Source organism: Chiloscyllium plagiosum, chromosome 38 (assembly GCF_004010195.1).
Source record: "Chiloscyllium plagiosum isolate BGI_BamShark_2017 chromosome 38, ASM401019v2, whole genome shotgun sequence".
Taxonomy (NCBI): domain Eukaryota; kingdom Metazoa; phylum Chordata; class Chondrichthyes; order Orectolobiformes; family Hemiscylliidae; genus Chiloscyllium; species Chiloscyllium plagiosum.
Genome location: NC_057747.1, coordinates 23,073,798 through 23,096,558, shown reverse-complemented (window position 1 = coordinate 23,096,558; position 22,761 = coordinate 23,073,798). Strand labels below are relative to the sequence as shown.

At 42.1% G+C, this 22,761-nt stretch overlaps 2 protein-coding genes across 7 annotated transcripts in view; one reads left to right on the top strand and one right to left on the bottom strand.

Moving 5' to 3' along the window:
• The window catches only part of LOC122541907 (prolyl 4-hydroxylase subunit alpha-1-like), an 81,516-nt gene extending 59,432 nt beyond the window's left edge, over nt 1-22,084 (bottom strand). For 4 of the 5 annotated variants that reach the window (XM_043679106.1, XM_043679108.1, XM_043679107.1 and 1 more), the window contains exon 1: nt 21,953-22,084. In XM_043679106.1, the coding sequence (XP_043535041.1) occupies nt 21,953-22,069 (117 nt within the window). In that variant the 5' untranslated portion in view covers nt 22,070-22,084. Of the gene's footprint in view, nt 1-4,839; nt 4,945-21,952 lie in introns of those variants that run through there. The other variant, XM_043679110.1, reaches the window with a different exon arrangement.
• Nucleotides 22,085-22,470: 386 nt separating this feature from the next.
• The window catches only part of nudt13 (nudix (nucleoside diphosphate linked moiety X)-type motif 13), a 17,476-nt gene continuing 17,185 nt past the window's right edge, over nt 22,471-22,761 (top strand). Inside the window, exon 1 of one of the 2 annotated variants that reach the window (XM_043679111.1) lies at nt 22,471-22,695. The gene's annotated coding sequence lies outside the window, so the exon portion shown is untranslated. The remainder of the gene's footprint in view (nt 22,696-22,761) is intronic. The other variant, XM_043679114.1, reaches the window with a different exon arrangement.

Sequence of the window (22,761 nt, the reverse complement as noted above, 5' to 3'; positions counted from 1 at the left end):
CCAGAAATTGACTGGATAACAGAAAAATAGCTTGGCATGTAAAAGCAAAGATGAAACTTTAATCCAGTGTTTATTTCACATTTTTGAGACTGCTGTATTTCTCATTAATACCTGAAAACTGGAGCTTTTTATTTGTTGAGCTCATCAACAGTCACAATCAAAATGCAAAAAGAAACAATGAGCAGAATTTGCAGAACGAATTGAATAATTATTATTTTGCTTTCTCCTTGCATTGCCCCAAGATAATTTTGCTGACTGGAAGCTTTATATTCAAGCTTTCCATGTCAAAATGACTAACCAACTACAGACAGCAATGCAAAGCAACATGCAAAAACTAATTTGAAAAGGCAATATGTATAATGAGACCGACAGAATCACAACATAATGCTTAACTCAAGAAATCCATCTTCCATACACAATGTATAGCACTGTTAAGCTATTTTTATAGTTAAGAGAAATGAAAAAAAAATTTTTCTTTAAATAAAAAATTTTGGGCTCCAACAACTAAGAATTAGGAATCCTAAGAATTAAAATGCAGAAAATGCTAGGGGAAACTCAACAGTTATGGAAGCAACTGTGGAGAGATAAAAACAGAGTTTATGTGTTGAGTCAAAACTCTTCAGACTCTTCATTTAATGTCAAATGTGACATATTCTAAAAGTGAAATATCATCCTGCTTCAGATTCTAATAAATTAGACTTCCTATCTATGTATGATACAGTTTTTTAAATCTCCAAGTCCTTAGGTTTACCCTTTCTCTTCTGTCCTCCCTCCCATTAAGTTTCAACTTCCTCTAAGTTTTAGCACTGAACCGGTCTCCAAGTCTCTGTGAATATTTGCCGGCATGTTGAATACCCAAGAGTGGGTCTATGGAAAACTACAGTTCCTCTTTTCATACAGCTCATGACCATATCAAAACTTTCCCAAAAAGGGACTTCAGTGTAAAATTATTCCAAGATTACAAACAGATGCTCGAGTGAGAACTAAAGCAGCTATAATTACATTGATTCAAGAGAAGATATGTATTTATTTGCTACATAAATCGATACTTCTGAATAAAACAGTATAATTTGGGTTAATTATAAAGTCACTATTTAGAAAATATTGTGTCTGGGGCAGCATTGCTTCTACCTTCCTGAAGTTATGCTTTATGCTTCTGTCACTATATTATGTAATTTGACTTCATCACCCACCAGTGTGACCAGACCACCTGCTCAAATGGCTTAATACCATCAACCGGGAATAGTTGCGAGTTCACTCAACCTATCATTTCCTTTTGGCAGTATTCTTGTTCGAAGGACGTGCAACCAAGTTAAAGGAAACTTTAACCAGATTAAAAAGTTTTCCACTTCATTACTGTTTGTGGGACTTAGCTGGTGCAGAATATCTCCAGTCTTCACTATATAACGGGTGTACTGCAATAGTATTCAATTGTAACAAAAGATCTTCAGATTTATCACTGGCATAATAACGTGGTACACAAATACAAGTATTCAAAATTTTAACACTTCATTCTGGTGATTTCACCAATAAGCATTTGTAGTTTAATTAAATAAATAACAAAGACTTGCAAATAAATTGCTCCTTTCATGACTCCAGGACATCCCTAAACCCCATGCAGCCGATAAAATACTTTGAAGTACAGTCATTGTGGATTGATGGACTGTTTCCACATCAATTCCAGTCTGAGACTAGGCACCATAACTAGCCTAAAGCTAAGTTGTTCTCTGATACTTTCCTCTTCACACTGAAACATCCCAGATCGACACATCATTTTTAAAAAAATTAAATAAAACGTTTCTGTCCTTACACTTTTAGTCATCACTTAAGTCTCTTATTACATCCTTGCAAGAGCAAGTCCAGCTGAGTTAAATCGTATTCACATGAACTGCACACATAAAAAGTTAAGATTCTGTCTTTAAAATAACCAATTAAGTAATAATTAATACAGTCTGGACTAACGGCCCTTTGCCAAACAGGTTATGAATGAACTCAAGGAACTCTGATACATGATACTTTGGCTGGCTTTAGGTCTTACAAGTTTCCTATCTTTCCCCAGATGCAGCTCCTCAAACAATACTGTAGCCAACTATACAAACTGAGTTACACAAGTGGAAATATTAAGACGAACATTAATTAATTTAGTTTGATAGAACTGTATTTATACAATTAGGAAAAAGTGAGGACTGCAAATGCTGAAGATTAGAGTCGAGAGTGTGGTGCTCGAAAAGCACAGCAGTTCAGGCAGCATCTGAGGAGCAGGAGAGTTGATGTTTCGGGCCTAATGAAGGGCTTTTGCACGAAACATCGATTCTCCTGCTCCTCGGATGCTGCATGACCTGCCATGCTGTTCCAGCACCACACTCTCAACTGCATTTATACAATGCCTTATGACATTATCAATGTTTCTGAACAATGTGTTTCTCAATTTATTTGAAGTGGAGTCACCTATGGGTATAGTACAAAATCTTCAGTGAAAGGCCATACTGGATTTTGGATATTTCTGGATTTTGGATCAGGTGGTTCAGACTGTGAATACTTCAGGTTAAGCTAGGTTGGGTGGGGTCCAGAATGGGCTGGAGCAGTACACAAAGCCACTAACTAGTCTGGAGTCACACATCTCACCAATGCAAGACCTAGCCAAATTGTCCAGTTGTCTTTTTTTAAAAAAAGTTTTACTCTATTAAAATTGACGTGAAAAGTGTCAGGTTTTTCGATAATTAGATTTGAGGTACTCTATATGTATTCTGGTTTTGGTAGTGTTTGTTGAAGGCAAAATGTTAGCAGGACAGAGAAAATACCCTGCAATCCTTCAAAAACATCACAATATAATCTTTACCATTGATCTGATCAAGCCAGGGCCTTGGTTTCAACAGCTCATGGAAGGATAGCACATCCAATGTCATAGCAATTCCTTCAGAGCTCTGCTAAAATGTTAGGGTTTGACCTCATAACCATGTGACACAGCATAAGAATTCTCACAGCAGTCAAGTTGAATAATTTGCTTGACCTAAAGACTTATTTAGAAGCAATAACACTAACCATAGCCACTTCTTTCTATGGATTAAGATTTATATCTAAATTAATCCTCATTCTTGAGATATTGTTGAGAATTCAGGCACATTATTAAAATCTAAACTAGAAAGGCATTTGAGAGAATAATATCCAAACAGGCTCTGGAACGTACAACGTGCTATGGTATAAACTCAATGGGATTACAATCTTGAAAGGGAAAATAATGTGAAAGCTAAAGAGGAAAAAGACACCGCAAAATCAATTTTACAGTAAATAGGGCGGGATTTAGTGAAAAGAAACTGTAGAATTATTTTGTACCATCTATCTATTCAGAAAGAAAGTAATCATTAATACTGCTACCTAGCTGGACGCTTTGCACATTTCACGTGTTTGCTGTTTAGTTGTGGGTTCCCTAGACCAGTGTGTCAGCTCCCCACCATTGCGGGAACTCACTTATTTATTCCAACAGCAAATCTGTTGATCCTTGAAATGTGGATCTCTGCTGTGTCTGGGTTTTTTTTTTATAAACCTTCAAAATGCACTCACAAAGCATTTACAAATTAGCAGAAAGTTGGGAGGGCAGACTCTCTGCATCGTTCTGTTATTTTTTTTTCCAATAATCAGGCAGTTCTTTGCCTGCTTAAAAGAAGCAAATTGTTTTCCAAAGCAAAAAAATGGACAATGTTCAAAATCAAGTTGGTCATTCAAGAATGGCAATAATAATACAATTTCAGCACACAATATTACCTCAATTGCTTTGGAGACACAAAATCATTAAGTGCATAACAAATCCCTTTCTTGGGATGAGAAATATAGGGAAACCAGAAATACATATCAATCCTACATCAGTCTAGACAAGACGGGGGTAAAGGGATGCTGGGTTGCTAATTTAGATCCAGCTCTTGATTAAATTAGGTTTAGTTGCCTGAAAAGCTACATTAAGAGCGAGGGGAGGGGGGAAAAAAAGCAATGATGCAACGTGGCTCGCCTCCATTTGGATTAAGTAGCCCTTGCAGCAGTTGTGAAGATCACAAATGGCAGCTTTTCCTCGTGCTGCAGATGTGGAAGTAGGACCACACGGTGTAGGGAAACGTGCAGTTTCCAACATCGCCCTGGGTCAGAAGACGTGAACTGCACTGGGGAGGGGAGGCAGTGAGGCTGCCACGTACTCCAGTTCCCTATCCTCTCCCCCCCCCCCCCGCCATCTCCATCCCCCTCATTACCACAACCCAGAATAGATCCTTAGAAAAACTCTTCCGAAGCAAAACCAGTGGCTCACCGTTACACAGCATTCCACTATGGGCATAACTTTGCAAGACAAAATGTTAAAGTTACATTTAATTCCTATCTAAAGGCAAGAGCAAAATGCAATTCAACAGCCTAGCGGTTGAATACCTTTGCACTACCGTAATGAAATGCTGGAAATGTTTGCAAAGTATCCCTACCCCACAACCCAAGCTTTTTAAAAAAAGAAAGTTGGCTGAAAAACGCAGATTAAGCAAGCTTCTTTTTGCTTGGTATTATTCTCGTCTCTTTTTTTGGTTTGATATTTGGGGCTATCTTGGGACGTCACGCGATGTTCGGGACTGGGTGTTGAAGTGCAACTCCCGAGCCTGTCCTCGAGCTAGACAAGAACTTTCATTTCTTTTTGGTGGAAACAAAATCACTGACGTCGCTCTGGGAGAGGCCAAACTCAAAGACGCTGAAAGGCGAACCTCAGTCAGAGCCCGAGTCAGGGATTATTCAATGGGAAGCAAACAGAGAGGGGGGTGGGGAAAGAGAGAGAGAGAGATGGGGCTGCAGAGAAAATGTTGAGAATTTTACCTGTTCAAGCGGCAGATGCTGTGAAGAGGGTGCTGTGGGGTAACACACCAGGTCGCTGAACACTCACTCACTAACAGCTTTTACACTGAACCTCTGCATGAGACTGTGGGAGGGAGCTCCTCACTCTGTCCAAATAATTAACCCATTCCCATACTTCCCAGAGAGAGAGAGAGAGAGAAAAACAATCTTTCCTCTGGCTTGACTGATGTGTTGCCCACAAGAATAAAAGCAGAAAATGGTAGGCTGGTCTGGCAACATCTATGTGGAAAGGGACAGCACAGTCAAGGATTCAGGGCTCTGGATCTTGGTCAGAGCTCTGGATTTTAAGTTTCCAGGCGGTTCAAACTGGCTAACAGGAACTGCACAGTTTCTCCTCTGATTGTTTTCGAATCAAGTTCATTGGAAGTTAGAAGAATGAGAGAAAACCTTATTAGAGTGATAGAGTTATACAGCAAGGAAACAGACCTTATAGTTCAACTCATCCATGCTGACCAGATATCCCAAATTGATCTAGTCTCACTTGCTAACATTTGGCCCAGATCCTGCTAAACCCTTCTTTTTCATATACCCAACAGATGCATTTTAAAATGTTGCAATTGTACCAACCTCAACCACTTCCTCTGGCATAGAGTGGTGCTGGAAAAGTACAGCAGGTCAGGCAGCAACTGAGGAGCAGGAAAATCGATGTTTCGGGCAAAAAGCCTGACGAAGGGCTTTTGCCCGAAACGTTGATTTTCCTGCTCCTCGGTTGCTGCCTGACCTGCTGTGCTTTTCCAGCACCACAATAATCTAGACTCTGATCTCAGCATCTACAGTCCTCACTTTTGCCCACTTCCTCTGGCAACTCATTCCATACATGCACCACCATCTGTGTGAAAACATTGCCCTTTAAGTCATTTTTATATCTTTCCCCTCTCACCTTAAACCTATGCCCTCTAGTTTTGATCTCTCCAATCCTGGGAAAATGACCTTGTCTATTCACCCTACCCATTCTCCTCATGATTTTATAAACTTCCACAAGGTCACTCCTCAGCCTCCGATCCAGGGAAAATAGCCCCAGCCTATTCAGCCTCTCCCTTTAGCTCCAACCCCGGCAACATCCTTGTAAATCTTCTCTGAAGCCTTTAAAGTTGAACAGCATATTTTCTATAGCAGTGAGACCAGAACTGAATGCAGTATTCCAAAAGTGGCCCACCCAATGTTCTAACAAGATTCTTACATGAGGTTAAGAATGTCGATAATGAGAGGTTCTTTCCCCCATAAGCCAGAGATGAGGAGGAATTTCTTCTCTCAGAAGTTAATTAATTGTATGAATTCCTCACCCAGAGACAATAGAAGCTGGGTTATTACGTATATTTAAGACTGAGTAGACAGATTTCTAATCATGAAGGGGTAGCAACAGTGGGGGGAGAAAGGCAGGGATGTGGAGTTGAGGATTATCAGATCAGCCATGATCACAGTGAATGGCAGTAGACTCGATGGGCTGAATGGCCCATTTCTACTTTTACATCTCATGATCCAGCATTGACTACTTACGGTCATAAAGCTGGACAGCATGGAAATAGACCCTCCTGTCCATTTCATCTACACCGACCAGACATTCAAATTAATCTAGTCCCATTTGCAAGCATTTGACCCATATCCCCCTTAACCTTTCCTATTCAGATGCCCATCAAGAAGCCTTTTGAATATTGTAATTGTACCCACCTACATGGGCGGCACGGTGGCACAGTGGTTAGCACTGCTGCCTCACAACGCCAGAGACCCGGGATCAATTCCCGCCTCAGGTGACTGACTGTGTGGAGTTTGCACATTCTCCCCGTATCTGCTTGAGTTTCCTCCGGGTGCTCCGGTTTCCTCCCACAGTCCAAAAACGTGCAGGTTAGGTGAATTGGCTATGCTAAATTGCCCCTAGTGTTAGGTGAAGGAGTGATTGTGGGGGAGTGGATCTTGGTGGGTTGCACTTCGGCGGGTCAGTATGGACTTGTTGGGCCGGGGGGCCTGTTTCCACACTGTAGGTAATCTAATCTAGACATGACTTCCTCTGGCAACTCATTTCCATACATGCATCACCCTCTGGATGGAAAGGTTACCCCTCAGGTCCTTTTAAATCTTTCCCCCCTCACCTTAAACCTATACCCTCTAGTTTCAGATTCGCCTGTCCTGGGGAAAAGACCTTGGCTATTGACCCTATTATGCCCCTTAGATTTTACAAACTTCTATAAGGTCATCCCTCAGCCTCCAACGCTCCAGGGAATATAGCCCCGGTCTATTCAGCCTCTCGCTATAGGTCTCCAACTCTAGCAACATCCTAATAAATCTTTTCCAGATCCTTTCAAGTTTCACATCTTTCTATAGCAGGGAGATCAGAATTGAATATAGTATTTCAAAAGTGGCCTAACCAATGTCCTGTACAGCGGCAGCATGACCTCCTAACTCGTATACTCAATGCACTGACCAATAAAGGCAAGCATACCAAACGCCTTCTTCACCATCCAAACAACCTGTGACTCCACTTTCAAGGAGATATGAACCTCCATTCCAAGGTCTCTTTGTTCAGCAACACTCCCTAGGACCTTACCATTAAGTCCTGCCCTGATTTGCCTTTCCAAAATGTAGCATCTCACATTTATCTAAATTAAACTCCATCTGCCACTCCTCAGCCCATTGGCCCATATGATCAAGATCCTGTTGTAATCTGAGGTAATCTTCTTCACTGTCCACTACACCTCCAATTTTGGTGTCACCTGCAAACTTACTAACTATACCTCCTACATTCACAACCAAATCATTTATATAAAGGATGAAAAGTGGTGGACCCAGCGCTAACCTTGTGGCACACCACTGGTCACAGGTTTCCAGTCTGAAACCCTCCATCACCATCCTCTGTCTTCTAACTTCAAACCAGTTCTGTATCCAAATGGCTAGTTCTCCCTGTACTCCATGAGATCTAACCTTGCTAACCAGTCTACCATGAGGAACCTTATCGACTGCCTTACTGAAGTCCATATAAATCACATCCACTGCTCTGCTCTCATTAATCCCTTCATTACTTCTTCAAAAAAACTCAATCAATAAAGTTAGTCAATGAAAATTTTACAGTTGATTGTTTTTTTGACAGCTTCAGCAGCTTATTAAATTTTTTTGAAGTCCTGTTGGAATTCCTTCGTATACACCCTTCTGGGCTGAGGGAGATAGCTGGATGATATTGGATTTCCAACTTAACATCATCATGTTATATCTACATAAATGGGGTCAGTTGAAATTATGTCACAAACAGGTTGCCCATCACACGAATCTTCTGTTTTTAGAGTTCCTTTGAGACGTCAATGGGCAATAACAATTTGATTTGGTCAGGCAAGTCAGTTATATTTCATTACTGAATTATTGCATGTTTGGATTCCTCAGCTCAACCTTCTTGCCTCTGAGCAACACAACAGCTGGGGTATCCTGAGACTTTGAATGCATGCAATGAGAAACATTTTTTTTAAAAAAGGGCCTACCAAGGGATATGTAGAAATACATATTAAGAATCAAGAAATAGCAGCATTATTAATTATTCAGCCTTCAAACATTAACTTGAACATAAACTCAAGTACTTCAGCCCAGAAATCTGCAGCATATGTAAATATCAGTACTGTACATGTAATGAAAACATTAACACACAGTACAAGGAACAAGAGGCATATTCTAGAATCCTTCAGGAAGCCAGAAATGGAGCAGACAAAGTCTACTGGTTGAGGTCTGATAAATATTTTGAAGACGTACTCTAAGAAAACAGGAAGACCATGAACATGAGACCAATATTCTTTGAAAAAAAATGAAGCACAAACTGAAGAATTCTAGCCCAACAGTCAGGAAAATGTTCATAAGTGTTTAAGGGACTGTTCATAAATTAAATCTCAGAAAACAGTCAATGCTGACAGAGCAACATGAAGTTGTGTATTACACAATTGTTACTTCTTTCCAAAGGTAATTTAAGTTGATAAATCTGGTAAATATTATTTGAAATTGTTTTAGATTAGATTCCCTACAGTGTGGAAACAGGCCCTTTGGCCCAACAAGTCCACACCGACCCTCCGAAGAGTAACCCACCCAGACCCATTCCCCTAACCTATATTTACCCCTGACTAACGCACCTAACACCATGAGCAGTTTAACGTGGCCAACTCACCTAACCTGCACATCTTTGGATTGTGGGAGGAAACGCACACAGACAGTTGCCCGAGGTGGGACTCAAATCTAGGTCCCTAGCACTGTGAGGCAGCAGTACTAACCACTGAGCCACCGTGCTGCCAGATTTCCACGAGGTATTCAGTGAGATGCTTCAAATTAGGTTGTAAACCTATCAGAGCTACGTGGAACCAACCACAGATTAGGTTATGCTGCTGAAAATTGGCTTTGGAGCAGAAAGCACAAAGCAATAAACAGAAAGCAAAACTGTTTGAGGACTGGGCCAGTTACACAGGGTACTGTGCAACTCACAGGGCATTCATTGTTCAGGGCACTGAACTATTCACATCTATACTAACTAATACATTAAAAACAAGTACACATAACACACAGCCATACTGCAGTCGCTCTCCATTATCGATGTAAAACTATTAAAATAGTGGATGAATCTCACCCAAAACCTAAAATTATGTAAAGGGGCAGTACAGAGAGATCTGGGTGTTCTTGTACACCAGTCAATGAAGGCAAGCATGCAGGTACAGCAGGTAGTGAAGAAGGCTAATAGCATGCTGGCCTTCATAACAAGAGGAATTGAGTATAGAAGCAAAGAGGTGCTTCTGCAGCTGTAAAGGGCCCTGGTGAGACCACACCTGGAGTACTGTGTGCAGTTCTGGTCTCCAAATTTGAGAAAAGACATTCTGGCTATTGAGGGAGTGCAGCGTAGGTTCACGAGGTCAATTCCTGGAATGGAAGGATTACCTTACACTGAAAGACTGAAGCGACTGGGCTTGTATACCCTTGAGTTTCGAAGATTGAGAGGGGATCTGATTGAGACGTATAAGATTATGAAAGGATTGGACACTCTGGCAGTAGGAAACATATTTCCACTGATGGGTGAGTGCCGAACCAGAGGACACAGCTTAAAAATATGGGGTAGACCATTTAGGACAGAGTTCAGGAGAAACTTCTTCACCCAGAAAGTGGTGGCTGTGTGGAATACTCTGCCACAGGGGGCAGTGGAGGCCCAGTCTCTGGATTCATTTAAGAAAGAGTTGGATAGAGCTCTCAAAGATAGTGGAATCAAGGGTTATGGAGATAAGGCAGGAACAGGATACTGATTAGGAATGATCAGCCATGATTATATTGAATGGCGGTGCAGGCTCGAAGGGCTGAATGGCCTACTCCTGCACCTATTGTCTATTGAAAAGCACGTTCCCCCAATTGACAATTTCTCTAAGCCAACTGCCACATAAGTTGGCCTGTACCAGCCACTACTAATAATTCAATTATGTAAACAGTGTATCACTTGACTTACAGTGAGCATACCAAAGGTGATCTGATAGTTAGAGAAACCAAGAGAGGGATAGGACCTTCTTGGAGGATTGTAGGGTTATGTGCTTAATTAATCAAGTATCCAAGAGATTGACACAGGTCAAAGACTAACCAAATCTACTTCACGTGCAATGATAGGAAGATTCGATGAGCAGTTTGTGCAAAATAGCAACTTAACCTTGAATTACCATTAGTAAATCAGGTGTAACTAACATTCTGTATTCTGGAGTATGCATTAGACATGGAAGTTTGCAGCTTATATTGTTTAAAATTTACATAGGAGTTTCTGACAAAGCCAATATTTATAGTTCATTCCAAATGATCTTTGAGATGGTGGACGTGATACTGATCAACGATAAGTGAAGCTGGGCCAAGCGTTTTAGGGAAAAGGGCGTGTTGACCTCAAATTAAAATGGTTCTGAAGTTAAAACTAAAGCATGGCATCACCTGCAATTCCCATTAGTCATGGGTAGCTTCTAGTTAACTAGTCAGAATCACGTACTAGTACTCGTTTACCTGGACATGCACCAGAGATCAAAACCAATAATAAGTAACAACTTGTACTTCTGTAGCAACTTTAAGATAGTAAAACCTTCCAAATCATTTCACATGAATGCAATTAGCCACAAAGAACTGAACCAAAGGAGATGTCAGGGCATGTGACCAAATCATGGGTTAATGAGATAGGTTTTACATCACACTTTAATGAGAAGAGAGCTTGCAAGGTTAAGGGAGGAATTTCCTGAGTTTAGGACTTAGACAGCAAATGGACTGACCAAGGAAAGGAGCACCACCTCAGAACCATATTAATGCACAGCTCGCAGTGTGTTGTAGAACAGAAGGAGGTTACCGAGAGAGGAGGTAATGAAGCATGGAAGGACTTAACTAAGAAAAATAAATCCTGGCCAGTTCACTGGGGAGACTCCCACCTAGTCCAATATGGAAACATCCTCCTGGCTTACATGCTCAAGTCTTTGGAATGGTTTAAACTCAAAGATCTGTGTCTCAGTGGAAGGGGAGTTTATTAAGAGTTCTAAAGTATTTCACATTACTGCCATATATGCAGAATTAAGGCAGAGTAGGTATAATCTTTACAAATGAGGGAGTGAAAGTTAGCATCCATGATCTTACTGAATAATGAAACAGGTTTGAGGGGCCAAATAGCTGACTTCTCTGAATTCGTATGTTCATTTACCTAAGTAACAGATAATCAGTCAAACAGACACATAAAAGTTGACTACTGACTTTAGGCTGGATATCTATTCATTTTTCACATACCTCATGCATTAGTCCCTCTCCGCTCTTCAGACAAATAAAACAAAACTCTTGGTGACTCACCCACCCACCGGTGACATCACGTAACAGTGAGTGTGTGTTTGAGTATGAGAAACATGGGCTGGAAACAGTTGTACTAAACTTAAATAAGAGTCATTACAAAGAAATGATGGCAAATTTGCTGATGGGGACTGGAAAGGAGTACATCAGAAAAGACAGTTGACCAACAATGGCAGATGCTTAAAAATATAGTTCCTGACTCACATTAAAATTTATCCCAGAGAGGAGAAGCACTCTAAGAATGGATAAATTAACCATGAATAACCAAAGGAGTAAATGATAGTACTGCATCAGCTTATAAGACAAGATAAGCTAAAAAGTCATAAGAGTTGTTTAATGTGGAAACAGACTTCTTGGTTAACTTAACCATGCTGACCAGATATTCTAAAATAATCGAGTCCCATTTGCCAGAATTTGGCCCATACCCCTCTAAACCCTTCCAATTCACGTACCCATCGAGATGCCTTTTAAATGTTGTCTTTGTACCCACCTCTACCATTTCCTTTGCCAGCTCATTCCATTCATGCACCACCCTGTGCATGAACATGTTGCTCCTTTTTAAATCTCTCTCCTCATCTTAAACCAATGTCCTCTAGCTTTGGACTCCCCGGCCCTGGGAAAATGACCTTGGCTATTCATCCTACCTATGACCCTCATGATTTTGTAAAGTTCTATAAGGCCTCTGATGCTTCAGGGGGAAAAAAAGCCACAAACTATTCTGCCTCTGGAAGGAAATAAAGACAATAATTATCACTGTAGCAAAATGTATTAGAGACACTAATGGGGCTAAAGGCTGATAAAGATCCCTGGATGTGAAGGGTTGCATCCTAAGATATTAAAGGAAGTAGCTACTAGTGAATACACTGGTAACAAGCTTCCCAGAATCCTCAGATTCTGGAAAACTCCCAAATCATTGGAAAACTGCCAATGTAACATCCTTATTAAAAATAGAAGACAAATGAAAAGACAGGTTACTGTAGACCAGGGCAGTTAACATTTGTAATTGGGAAAATGTTAATTTTATTTGAAGCCATTATAAAAGATATACAGAGCAGTACATTTAGAAATGCATAAAGTCATGGATGTAGGTTTGCTCGCTGAGCAGCAAGGTTCATTTCCAGATGTTTTGTCACCCTACTAGATAACATCTTCAGTGGGTCTCAGGTGAAGCTTCACTTGAGGCCCACTGAAGATGCTACCTAGTAGGGTGACGAAGCATCTGGAAATGAACCTTGTTGCTCAGCAAGCAAACCTACATCCAAAACCTCAACCCACTCTACAAACCTTCTCAAAACTCACTATACTTAAAGTCAAAGGAAAAAGTGAGGACTGCAGATGCTGGAGATCAGAGCTGTTCATTCCTGAAGAAGGGCTCATGCCCGAAACGTCGATTCTCCTGCTCCTTGGATGCTGCCTGACCTGCTGCGCTTTTCCAGCAAATATAAAGTCAAACAGAGTCAACATGGCTTTCATGAAGGAAAAATCATGCCTGACTAATTTATTAAAATTATTTGAGAAGATAACAAATAAGATAGATAAAGGGGGAGCAGTTGATACAATATTCTTCCAAAAATTATTCGATAAGGTACCACACACAAGGCTACTTAAGAACACTTTGTATCGGGGTAATACATTAACATGGAAAGAGAATTGACAGACTGTGAAGATAGAGTGTTGGGTTAAGGAGGCATCATCAGGATGGAACTTATAAATAGTGATGTGCCAACAATTAATTACTTAATTATTATTAATGATCTGGGTGACAAAAGTGAATACACCATCTCCAAGTTTGCAGGTGACAAAAAAGTGGGTGGGAAAGCGAAGTGTGAGAATGACAAAGAGTTTACAGAGGAAAATAAACAGGTTAAGTGACTAAAAACCTGATCGATGCTTTAATGTGATAGGAAGGATAGAGGAGCTGAATATTATTTAAATGGAGAGTGTGCACAGAAAGCTGCAGCGTAGAGGAATTTGGGAGTGCTAATGCAAAAATCACAGAAACATAGCATGTAGGTTCAGCAGGTAACATGGAAGGGAAATGGAATATAAAAATAGGGAAGTCTTGCTGAGACTATACAAGGCACTGGGCAAATCACAGCTAGATTACTGTCAATAGTTTTGGTCCCCTTATCTAAGGAAAGATATACTGGCATTGGAGGCAGACCAGAGATGGCTCTCAGTAGATCTAGGCTGATCACAGATATTGAGAGTTTTTTTTATGGGGAGAGGTTGAGTAGGTTGCGCCTAAACTCATTGGAGTTTGGAGGAAGGAAAGGGGACCTCATAAAATAACATTAAAGATTATTAGGGGGCTCAAAAGAATAGATGTATAGACATTATTTGCACTTATTAGAGAATCTAGAGCCAGTGGGCATAATCTCAGAGTTAGCAATTAACCACTTAGGACAGAGGTAGGGAGGAATTCCTTCTCCCAGGCAGTAGTGAACTTGTGGAGTCCTTTACCACAGAGGGCTGTTGAAGCTGGGTCATTAAGATAGCGGAGAGTGTTCAGATAAAGTTTCAACTTTGATCTCCAGCATCTGCAGACCTCACTTTCTCATTAAGATAGCCAAAGGTTTAATCAAGGAATGTAGGGAAAAGGCAGAAAAGTGGAGATGAGGATTATAAAATCAGCCCTGATTTCATTGGATGATGGAATAGACTTGATGGATCGAATCGCCTACTTCTGCTCCTACATCTTTTGCTTTTATAGTGAAACTTGCCCTGAAATTGGTGCATATTTACTTGTTAGAATCATACAACAGCACACCAATGAAAGCAGTTGTTCAGTCCCTGCTGTCCCATATGTTCTTTTGACACCTTTTGTGCTACATTTGGGGTTGGAATTGGCAGGTTCAGTCTCTGACATGGCAGCTCTATGAGAGCAAGGCGATAGGAAGGGATGGCTTTTAACCGTTCCAAAATGCTACTTGTGTAAATGGCGATTCCATACTCTTTGAATAAAAACGTAGTCTTAAAACCTTTATGTAAGTATGTACAGTAATTACTTTGATGATACACCAGTGCTATTTTGGCACAGGACTAGTACCTTGATACAGGTATCCTTCACTTTTCAAAAGTTCACTTTACGCCACTTCACTTTTACGAAAGACCTACATTAGTACCTGTTTTTGCTAACTGAAAGAAATCCGAAAAGGATTTTTGCTCTTACGAGAAAAGGCAAAATCTTTCCTATATAAATTAATGCTTCTTCGCTTTACGCCATTTCAGCTTATGAAAGGTTTCATAGGAATACTCTGCTTTCGGATAGCAGGGGATACCTGTACAACCGATAATGCAGACATGGGAAAGGAATTAAGGAAGTCCAGTAATCTTGATCCTATCCATGCTGCAGTCCCAACCTAAATCATTAGTACTAATGAATGGAGAGGTAAAGAAACAAACACATGTACAGAAAATCTCTGGAAAATACCTCAACCTCCTAAGGTAACTGGGCAACCATCAGGTTGGCCCCTCCATAGAAGCAACTAACTTTCTATCCTCTTTATATACTTGCACGCACGTGGCCAACACTCTCCTTTGATAAACTCATTATTCCATTGACCAGTACAAAAGCAAAATACAATGGATGCTGGAAATCTAAACTAAAAATAGAAAAACGATGGAAATAATCAGTAGGCTTAGCAGCATCTAGGGATAGAGAGAGAGAGAGAGGGGTAACATTTCAGATTAGTGTCAGAAAAGTTCTGATTAAAGGCCCTTGACCTACAACATTAACTCTGTTTCTTACTCTGCAATGCCGCTTGCATTCTCGAATATTTGCACTATTTCTCATTTTTCTATCCTTTTCTCATTTCAGTTACCTCAACGATGGTTCTGTTCCTGTCATTATCTCACTGCCACCTGTACAACCATTCTGCCAAGTCACAAGACAATTTTTTTTTGGCAAAGTCCATTACAACTTTTAAGAATATTTCAGGATAGGATTCATTTTGCAGCATAACCATGCCAATGAAAGAAGTGAATCTGAAAGTCAGCCAAACCTTTTGAAAAGTGAAAGAAATTTTGATCATATTTCAGAATATATAGGAATGCAAGACCACTGAACTGCAACTAAAACGATTGACATTAATGTGTAGGATATGTGATTACAATGGATTACTCCTCAATTTGCCTGAATGAATGTTGCTCCAACAACAATCAAGAAGCTTGACACCATCTAGGCCAATTTAGCCCGCTTGATTAACACCACATCCACAGACATCCACCCTCTCCACCATGACACTCAGTAGCAGCAGTGTGTACTGTTTACAATATGCACTGCAGAAATTCACCAGGGCTCCTTTGACAGCACCTTCGAAACCTTCTAGAAGAACAAAGGCAATGGATACATGGGAATACCGCCACCTACAAGTTCCTCTCCAATCCTGAAAGTGTTAGTGGGTTGAAATCCCTCTCAAACAGGCACTGTGTTGTCTAAATGGACGTAGGGGGTTAGTTGCATCAATGGAGGGGCCAACCTGATGACTGCCCAGTTACCTTAGGAGGTTGAGGTATTTTCCAGAGATTTTCTGTTCATGTATTGCGTTTGTTTATTTTCCTCTCCATTCAAAAAGGCAGCTGACCATCTTCTCAAGGGAAACAAGAATGGGCCATAAAGGTGATGCTCACGTTCAATGGATATGAACAAAATTAATTGTAAGGGCAATTATAAAGGCAAAAATTGATACCTTTAGAATACACTTACCAAAGAAAAACTGGGGTATTGATGCACTAGTGAAGAGCATGAATAATTGGACAAGGCATGGACAGAAATCTTATTGTGAAGGATACACTTCTAACACAATCAGTCCTTCAGAACTGAAGCGTCTGAAATAACTGACATAATTCACCAATGACCGTGCTAAATTGCCCATAGTGTTCAGGAATATGTGGGTTAGGGGCATTAGTCGGGATAAATATAGGATATTAGGGTAGGGGAATGGTTCTGGGTGGGTTACTCTTCAGAGGGTCAGTGTGGACTTGTTGGGCCGAAAGGCCTGTTTCCACTCTGTAGGGATTCTATGATTCCCTCTATGAATTCACTGCAGATCTGCCTGCCTTTTTGTGTCTCCTGATACAGAACAAGTTTATTAGAGTTCTCCCAACACGATCATACCCCGTTCACATTTGCTCCAGGTTGTTATTGAATCTCCAGTGCAGGGTAAAACTGTGCACTTGTACAAGCTTTTATTTACAGAGATACACATTACAGCACTGCTACTCTAAACCCAACAGCTACAGTCCAGTCTACTTCTTTAGAATTAGTTTTAATCAACCTGTCCAGATAAGTCATGACACACTTCCAGGGCTGGTAGGATTTGAACCTGGACCTCCTGGTTCAGAGATTATCTGTATATAATCCATCTAGATATAATCTTTCCTCTGAGGAAGTACCTTCAGAACCAGAGTGCCTTGTTTCAATAGATTCTGTGGAGGTCAGTGCTATTGGACCATCTTTCTTGACACTGGATTTGGAGGATCTTACAAAGAAGCTATTGCTGGTATGTTTCCAGTGCTCTGGACTGGCAGCTGTAGGTTATGCCGCCTGGGAAACCATGATCTTAGCCTTGGGTTTGAGATCCTTGTTGGAGAAAGTGAGGCCTGCAGATGCTGGAGATCAGAGTCAAGAGTGTGGTGCTAGAAAAGTACAGCAGGTCAGGCTGCATCCGAGGAGCAGGAGAATCGAGGTTTCAGGCGTAAGCCCTTCATCAGGAATGGTTTGAGATCCTTGTCCTCAAACGCTGTTTTCCCAAGTCAGCCAAAGATATAACTGGCACTTTGGACACAAAGATTAATTTTGTTGCTTGTGTCCTTTGTTGAGAGGAGCCTCCCATGATATTGTAAAAGGTCCACATTTTCCAGGACCTTATCACTGATGTTAATTAATATGGGGAGGTGTTTTATCATGGAAGCTGGTTGGAAAAGGCCATTAGTTTTCTGGGTGTTTAGTGAAAAGCCAATTTCTCTCACAAGTCGGAGGGGGAGCCAACAAAGACTGGAGCTTGGCTTCTGAGTGAGTACATATACAAGTATCAACTGTCTAATGAAGCTCTCTGGCTATGGTTGGAATGGTTTTGGATTGAAGGTGGCGTAGGTTAAACAGTTTCCCATCTGTTCTGTAGACTGTCTCCACGTCAATGAGTAATTTGCCAGAGTGGAGATGCAATATTGCGATGAGGAAACTAAAGAGAATTGGTGCAACGGAACAGCCTTGGTTGACCCCAGTTTTCACTGAGATAGTGTTTGTATACAATGAAACATAACTCATACCCAATCAACATCTTCGGCTAGTGACAAGCAAAATTTTAGATCTGGCCATAGTTCACAAGGTTTTAGATTTAGATTAGATTACTTAGATTACTTACAGTGTGGAAACAGGCCCTTCGGCCAAACAAGTCCACACCGCCCTGCCGAAGCGCAACCCACCCATACCCCTACATTTACCCCTTACCTAACACTACGGACAATTTAGCATGGCCAATTCACCTGACCTGCACATCTTTGGACTGTGGGAGGAAACTGGAGCACCCGGAGGAAACCCACGCAGACACGAGGAGAATGTGCAAACTGTGAGAATGTTGTCAGCACCATTGGAGAGGTGACATTTTGCATTTAAAATATGTTACTCAGAAAAATGTTCTCAGATGTTTCGCAGAGACAGAAGGAATAGCAAAAACAACGCCCAGACATGTAAAGAATAAGGCAAACTTACCTTTTTATATTTAGCTGAGAACAGCAGATTCTCACTTGAAATCTTTGACAAAATTTTTCTTTTGGGGCAGCGTTAAATGATGGTGGTCTCAGGACACAGTGGATAGTATCACTGCTCTGAGCTACAAGCTCCAGATTGGAGTCGCATCTCAGGGTTTGGTGGTCAAAGAAAGAAGGTCCATTAATAACAGAACCAAAGCTGAGTATCAACCTGCAAACCCTTCCAACAAATCGGAATCGCAGGTGGCCAGAGCAGGAGATTTTCCTGGTCAGACATGTGAATGGGAAGAAAGTTGGAGTCTCTCACCATCATTATTCATTGCTCTAGACTACAACGTACATGTGAAAAAATGCTTGTTATCACAGCAACTTGGTCTCTGAGTGAGCTATAACACACAATGATGAACTGCAAGAAACATCAAACGAGGAAGACCAGAATGAGTCACTGAGAAATAAATAAGTGTTGTTGCAAAGAAAAAAATGTGCTGCACATTCATTCCTACCTCCCACTGCATCAGGAATCTGGATCTCTTACCCTCTGACTTCACATTCTGATTAGTGATTAGGCCCATGATCCTTATTTCTACCATACCATACTCTTAATCTTTCTCTTCCTGCTGCTGACTGACTAGAATGACTCTTATATGCCCTTGGGTTTAGAAGAACAAGAGATGAACCCACTGAAAATTCTTCAGAGCATTTGACAGGCTGGACAGGCCAGTACAACATGTCATATTGCCAGACTGAGGGATCAGACACTGAGGTGAGGAAACATTTCTTCATGGGATTGTAAATCTTCTTGAATTCTCGATCCCATTGAGCTCAGTCCAGAACATACTCCCACCCTAATAACATTGTGGGTCAACCCACAGCAGGTTCAGGGCAATAAATACTAGCCCAGCCAGCAACACCAAGAATTATTTTTTTTTTTTAAATTCATGGCTGAGATTGATAGATTTTTGGGTCATGAGGAAAGTTTCAAAACAAGTCTTTCACCATGAAGGCTTGAGAGACCAATTAGAATTGGAAAGTGTGGCGCTGGAAAAGCACAGGTCAGGCAGATCCGAGAAGCAGGGCAGTCAACGTTTTAGGCATAAGCCCTCAGGTCTGCCTGACCTGCTTTGCTTTTTCAGAACCATACTTTTCAACTCTGACTCTCCAGCATCTGCAGTCCTCACTTTCTATTCCTTGAGGGACCAAATAGCCTATTCATGCTCTTATTTCTTACACTCCTACTCCATCTCCTGACTTTGCCATTGGATCTATCACTTGATAGATCCCCTCTTCATTCTAGATTCACATAGAATCATAGAGAGGTACAGCATGGAAACAGACCCTTCAGTCCAACTTGTCTATGCCGACCAGATATTAGGTTAGTCCCATTTACCAGCACTTGGCCCATATCCCTCTAAACCCTTCCATTCACATACTCATCCAGGTACATGTTAAATGCTGCAATTGTACCAGCCTCCACCACTTCTTCTGGTAGCTCATTCCATACAGGAACCACCCTCTGCGTGAAAAGATTGCCCCTTAGGTCTCTTTTAAATTTTTCCCCTCTCACCCTAAACAATATCACAGCTGAAGATCTTTTGTAACACTCCATGATTGCTTCACAAATATTCATGAATTCCAAATGCCTGCACAAACTGAAGAATTTAGCCCAGTGTTCAGAAACAAGATATAGGTTTATTTTTGTAAGGTAGCTTGCACATCAGAGTGGTGACAAAAATACGTGTACAGGGTATACACTTATTCCATCTCATAATGGTATTTTTTTGGCAGTTTTGTCATTGATGTTGAGTGGAGGTGGTGGGTGCATGTGCAGCCAAATTACTACCCGTGGGATATGGAAATCTTGTCAATGGGACAGAGAAGTCATCCTCAGGCCAGAATATAAATTTTTCAGTGGCAGCATAACTCTGTATGGCACAAAGGGTATTCTATTTTAGTTGGCACATTGGCTTAGCTGCTTCATAGTGCCAGGGACCTGGCTTTGATTGTGCAAACTCCACACAGTCACCATTCTCCCCACATCTGTGCGGATTTCTCCTGGGTGTTCTGGTTTTCTCCCACAGTATAAAAGTTTATAAAATCATGAGGGGCAAGGATAATGCGAATAATCAAGACCTTTTCCCTCGGATAGGGGGGAGTCCAAAATGAGACAGTGTAGGTTTAGGGTGAGAGGGGAAAGATTTAAAAAGGTCCTAAGGGACAACTTTTTCATGAACAGGGTGGTGCGTGTTTGGAATGAGCTGCCAAAGGAAGTTGTGGAGGCTGGTACAGTTACAACATTTAAAAGGCATCTGGATGAGTGTATCAATAGGAAGGGTTTAGAGGGATACCAACTGCTGGTAAATGGGACTAGATTAGGTTCAGATATCCGGTTGACATGGAAGAGTTGAACTGCAGGGTCTGCTTCCATGCTGTACATCTCTATGACTAGGCTAGGGCTGTTTTCCTTGGAGTGTCACAGGCTGAGGGGTGACTTAATAGAGGTTTATAAAGTCATGAGGGGCATGGATAGGATAAATAGACAAAGTCTTTTCCCTGGGGTGGGGGAGTCCAGAACTAGAGGGCATAGGTTTAGGGTGAGAGGGGAAAGATATAAAAGAGACCTAAGGGGCAATGTTTTCACTCAGAGGGTGGTACATGTATGGAATGAGCTGCAACATTCAAAAGGCATCTGGATGGGTATATGAATAGGAAGGGTTTAGAGGGATATGGGTCAGGTGCTGGCAAGTGGGACTAGATTGGGTTGGGATATCTGGTCGGCATGGACGGGTTGTACCGAAGGGCGGCACGGTGGTTAGCACTGCTGCCTCACAGCGCTAGAGACCCAGGTTCAGTTCCGGCCTCAGGTGACTGCCTGTGTGGAGTTTGCACCTTCTCCCCGTGTCTGCGTGGGTTTCCTCCCACAGTCCAAAAATGTGCAGATCAGGTGAATTGGCCATGCTAAATTACCAGAAGTGTTAGGTGAAGGGGTAAATGTAGGGGAGTGGGTCTGGGTTGCGCTTCAGCGGGTCGGTGTGGACTCGTTGGGCCGAAGGGCCTGTTTCCGCACTGTAGGTAATCTAATCTAGTCTGTTTCCGTGCTGTACGTCTCTATGATTTGTACGTGCAGGTTAGGTCGATCAGTCATGGGAAAGGTGGGATGACAGGGATAGGGGTAGGGGGAGGTGTGTCTGGGTGGGATGCACCTTGGAGGGTCAGAGTGGACTCAATGGGCCGAATAGCCTGCTTCCCACACTGTGGGGGATTCTGTGAATGTGCTGCAGTGAGCCTCTGGATCTGAAATTGCATGTGTATTCAGGATTAGAAGTGAAGGATTCAGAACCTGCTTTGAGATTAGGACAAAAAAAAAGTCTGGAAGAAAAAATTAGCATTTCAAAAACTGAGTGAGAAACAACTAAATCAAAATGTAAATTGACAGATGATCTCTCAACTTTCCATGATTACTGTAAAAATATGTATATACTTATTCCATCTCCTAATGGTATTTTCTGACAGTTTTGTAATTGATGTCGTCTGGGGGGAGGGGGTGAAGCCAAATTCCTACCTCGGCCTTTCCTCTGCGCCTCAATCCGCCTCCTCCTCCCTCATTGGGGCCTCCTCTAGCTTCAAACCCCGTGGCCTCCTTCCCAAAGCCCGCCTTGTCCCTCCTTTCCCACCCCATCCCATCCCCCACCTCCTGGACGTGCAGTCTCTCACATTCTCCGCGGGTCCTCGGCCAACGCAACCTCCGAGCATCGGGGGGCGCTCAAGGACAACGCCGCCCCGCCAGCTGACCTCCGAGGCTCGCGGGGGCGCTCATGCCCGCGCTCCACCGATAGACACGACCTCCGACCATCGGGGGGCGCTGCGAGGCCGCAACGGTCAGTTCGACCGCTGGCCATAGGGGGCGCTGCGAGGCCACAACGGTTAATATGACCTTGAGCCATCGGGGGCGCTGCGAGGCGACAGCGGTCAATGTGACCTCCGGCCATCGGGGGCGCTGCGAGGCGACAGCGGTCAATGTGACCTCCGGCCATCGAGAGGCGCTGTGAACATGTATATCGCCACAACTTGACAGTATGAGCAAAGCTAACGACGTACGTGTTGTTAAAAGATGAAGCCGCCAATTTTTAAACATCGCATTATGGTGTTGGGTTGGTTAAACTGACGAGTTTAGGGGAACCCATCTGACGAGTTTAGGGGCGCTCCGTTGTCCCGGGTAACGGCTGCAGTTTTATCGTTGGACCCGAGGCTCAAAACGGGACGTTTCGGTAAAAAGAATCCGAAAGGGACCGAGGCTGCTGAGAGGTTTGTTTGTTAGAAGCGGCTCCGGCTCCTACACTGCGAGGCCTTGGGACTTACTCCCCAACTACG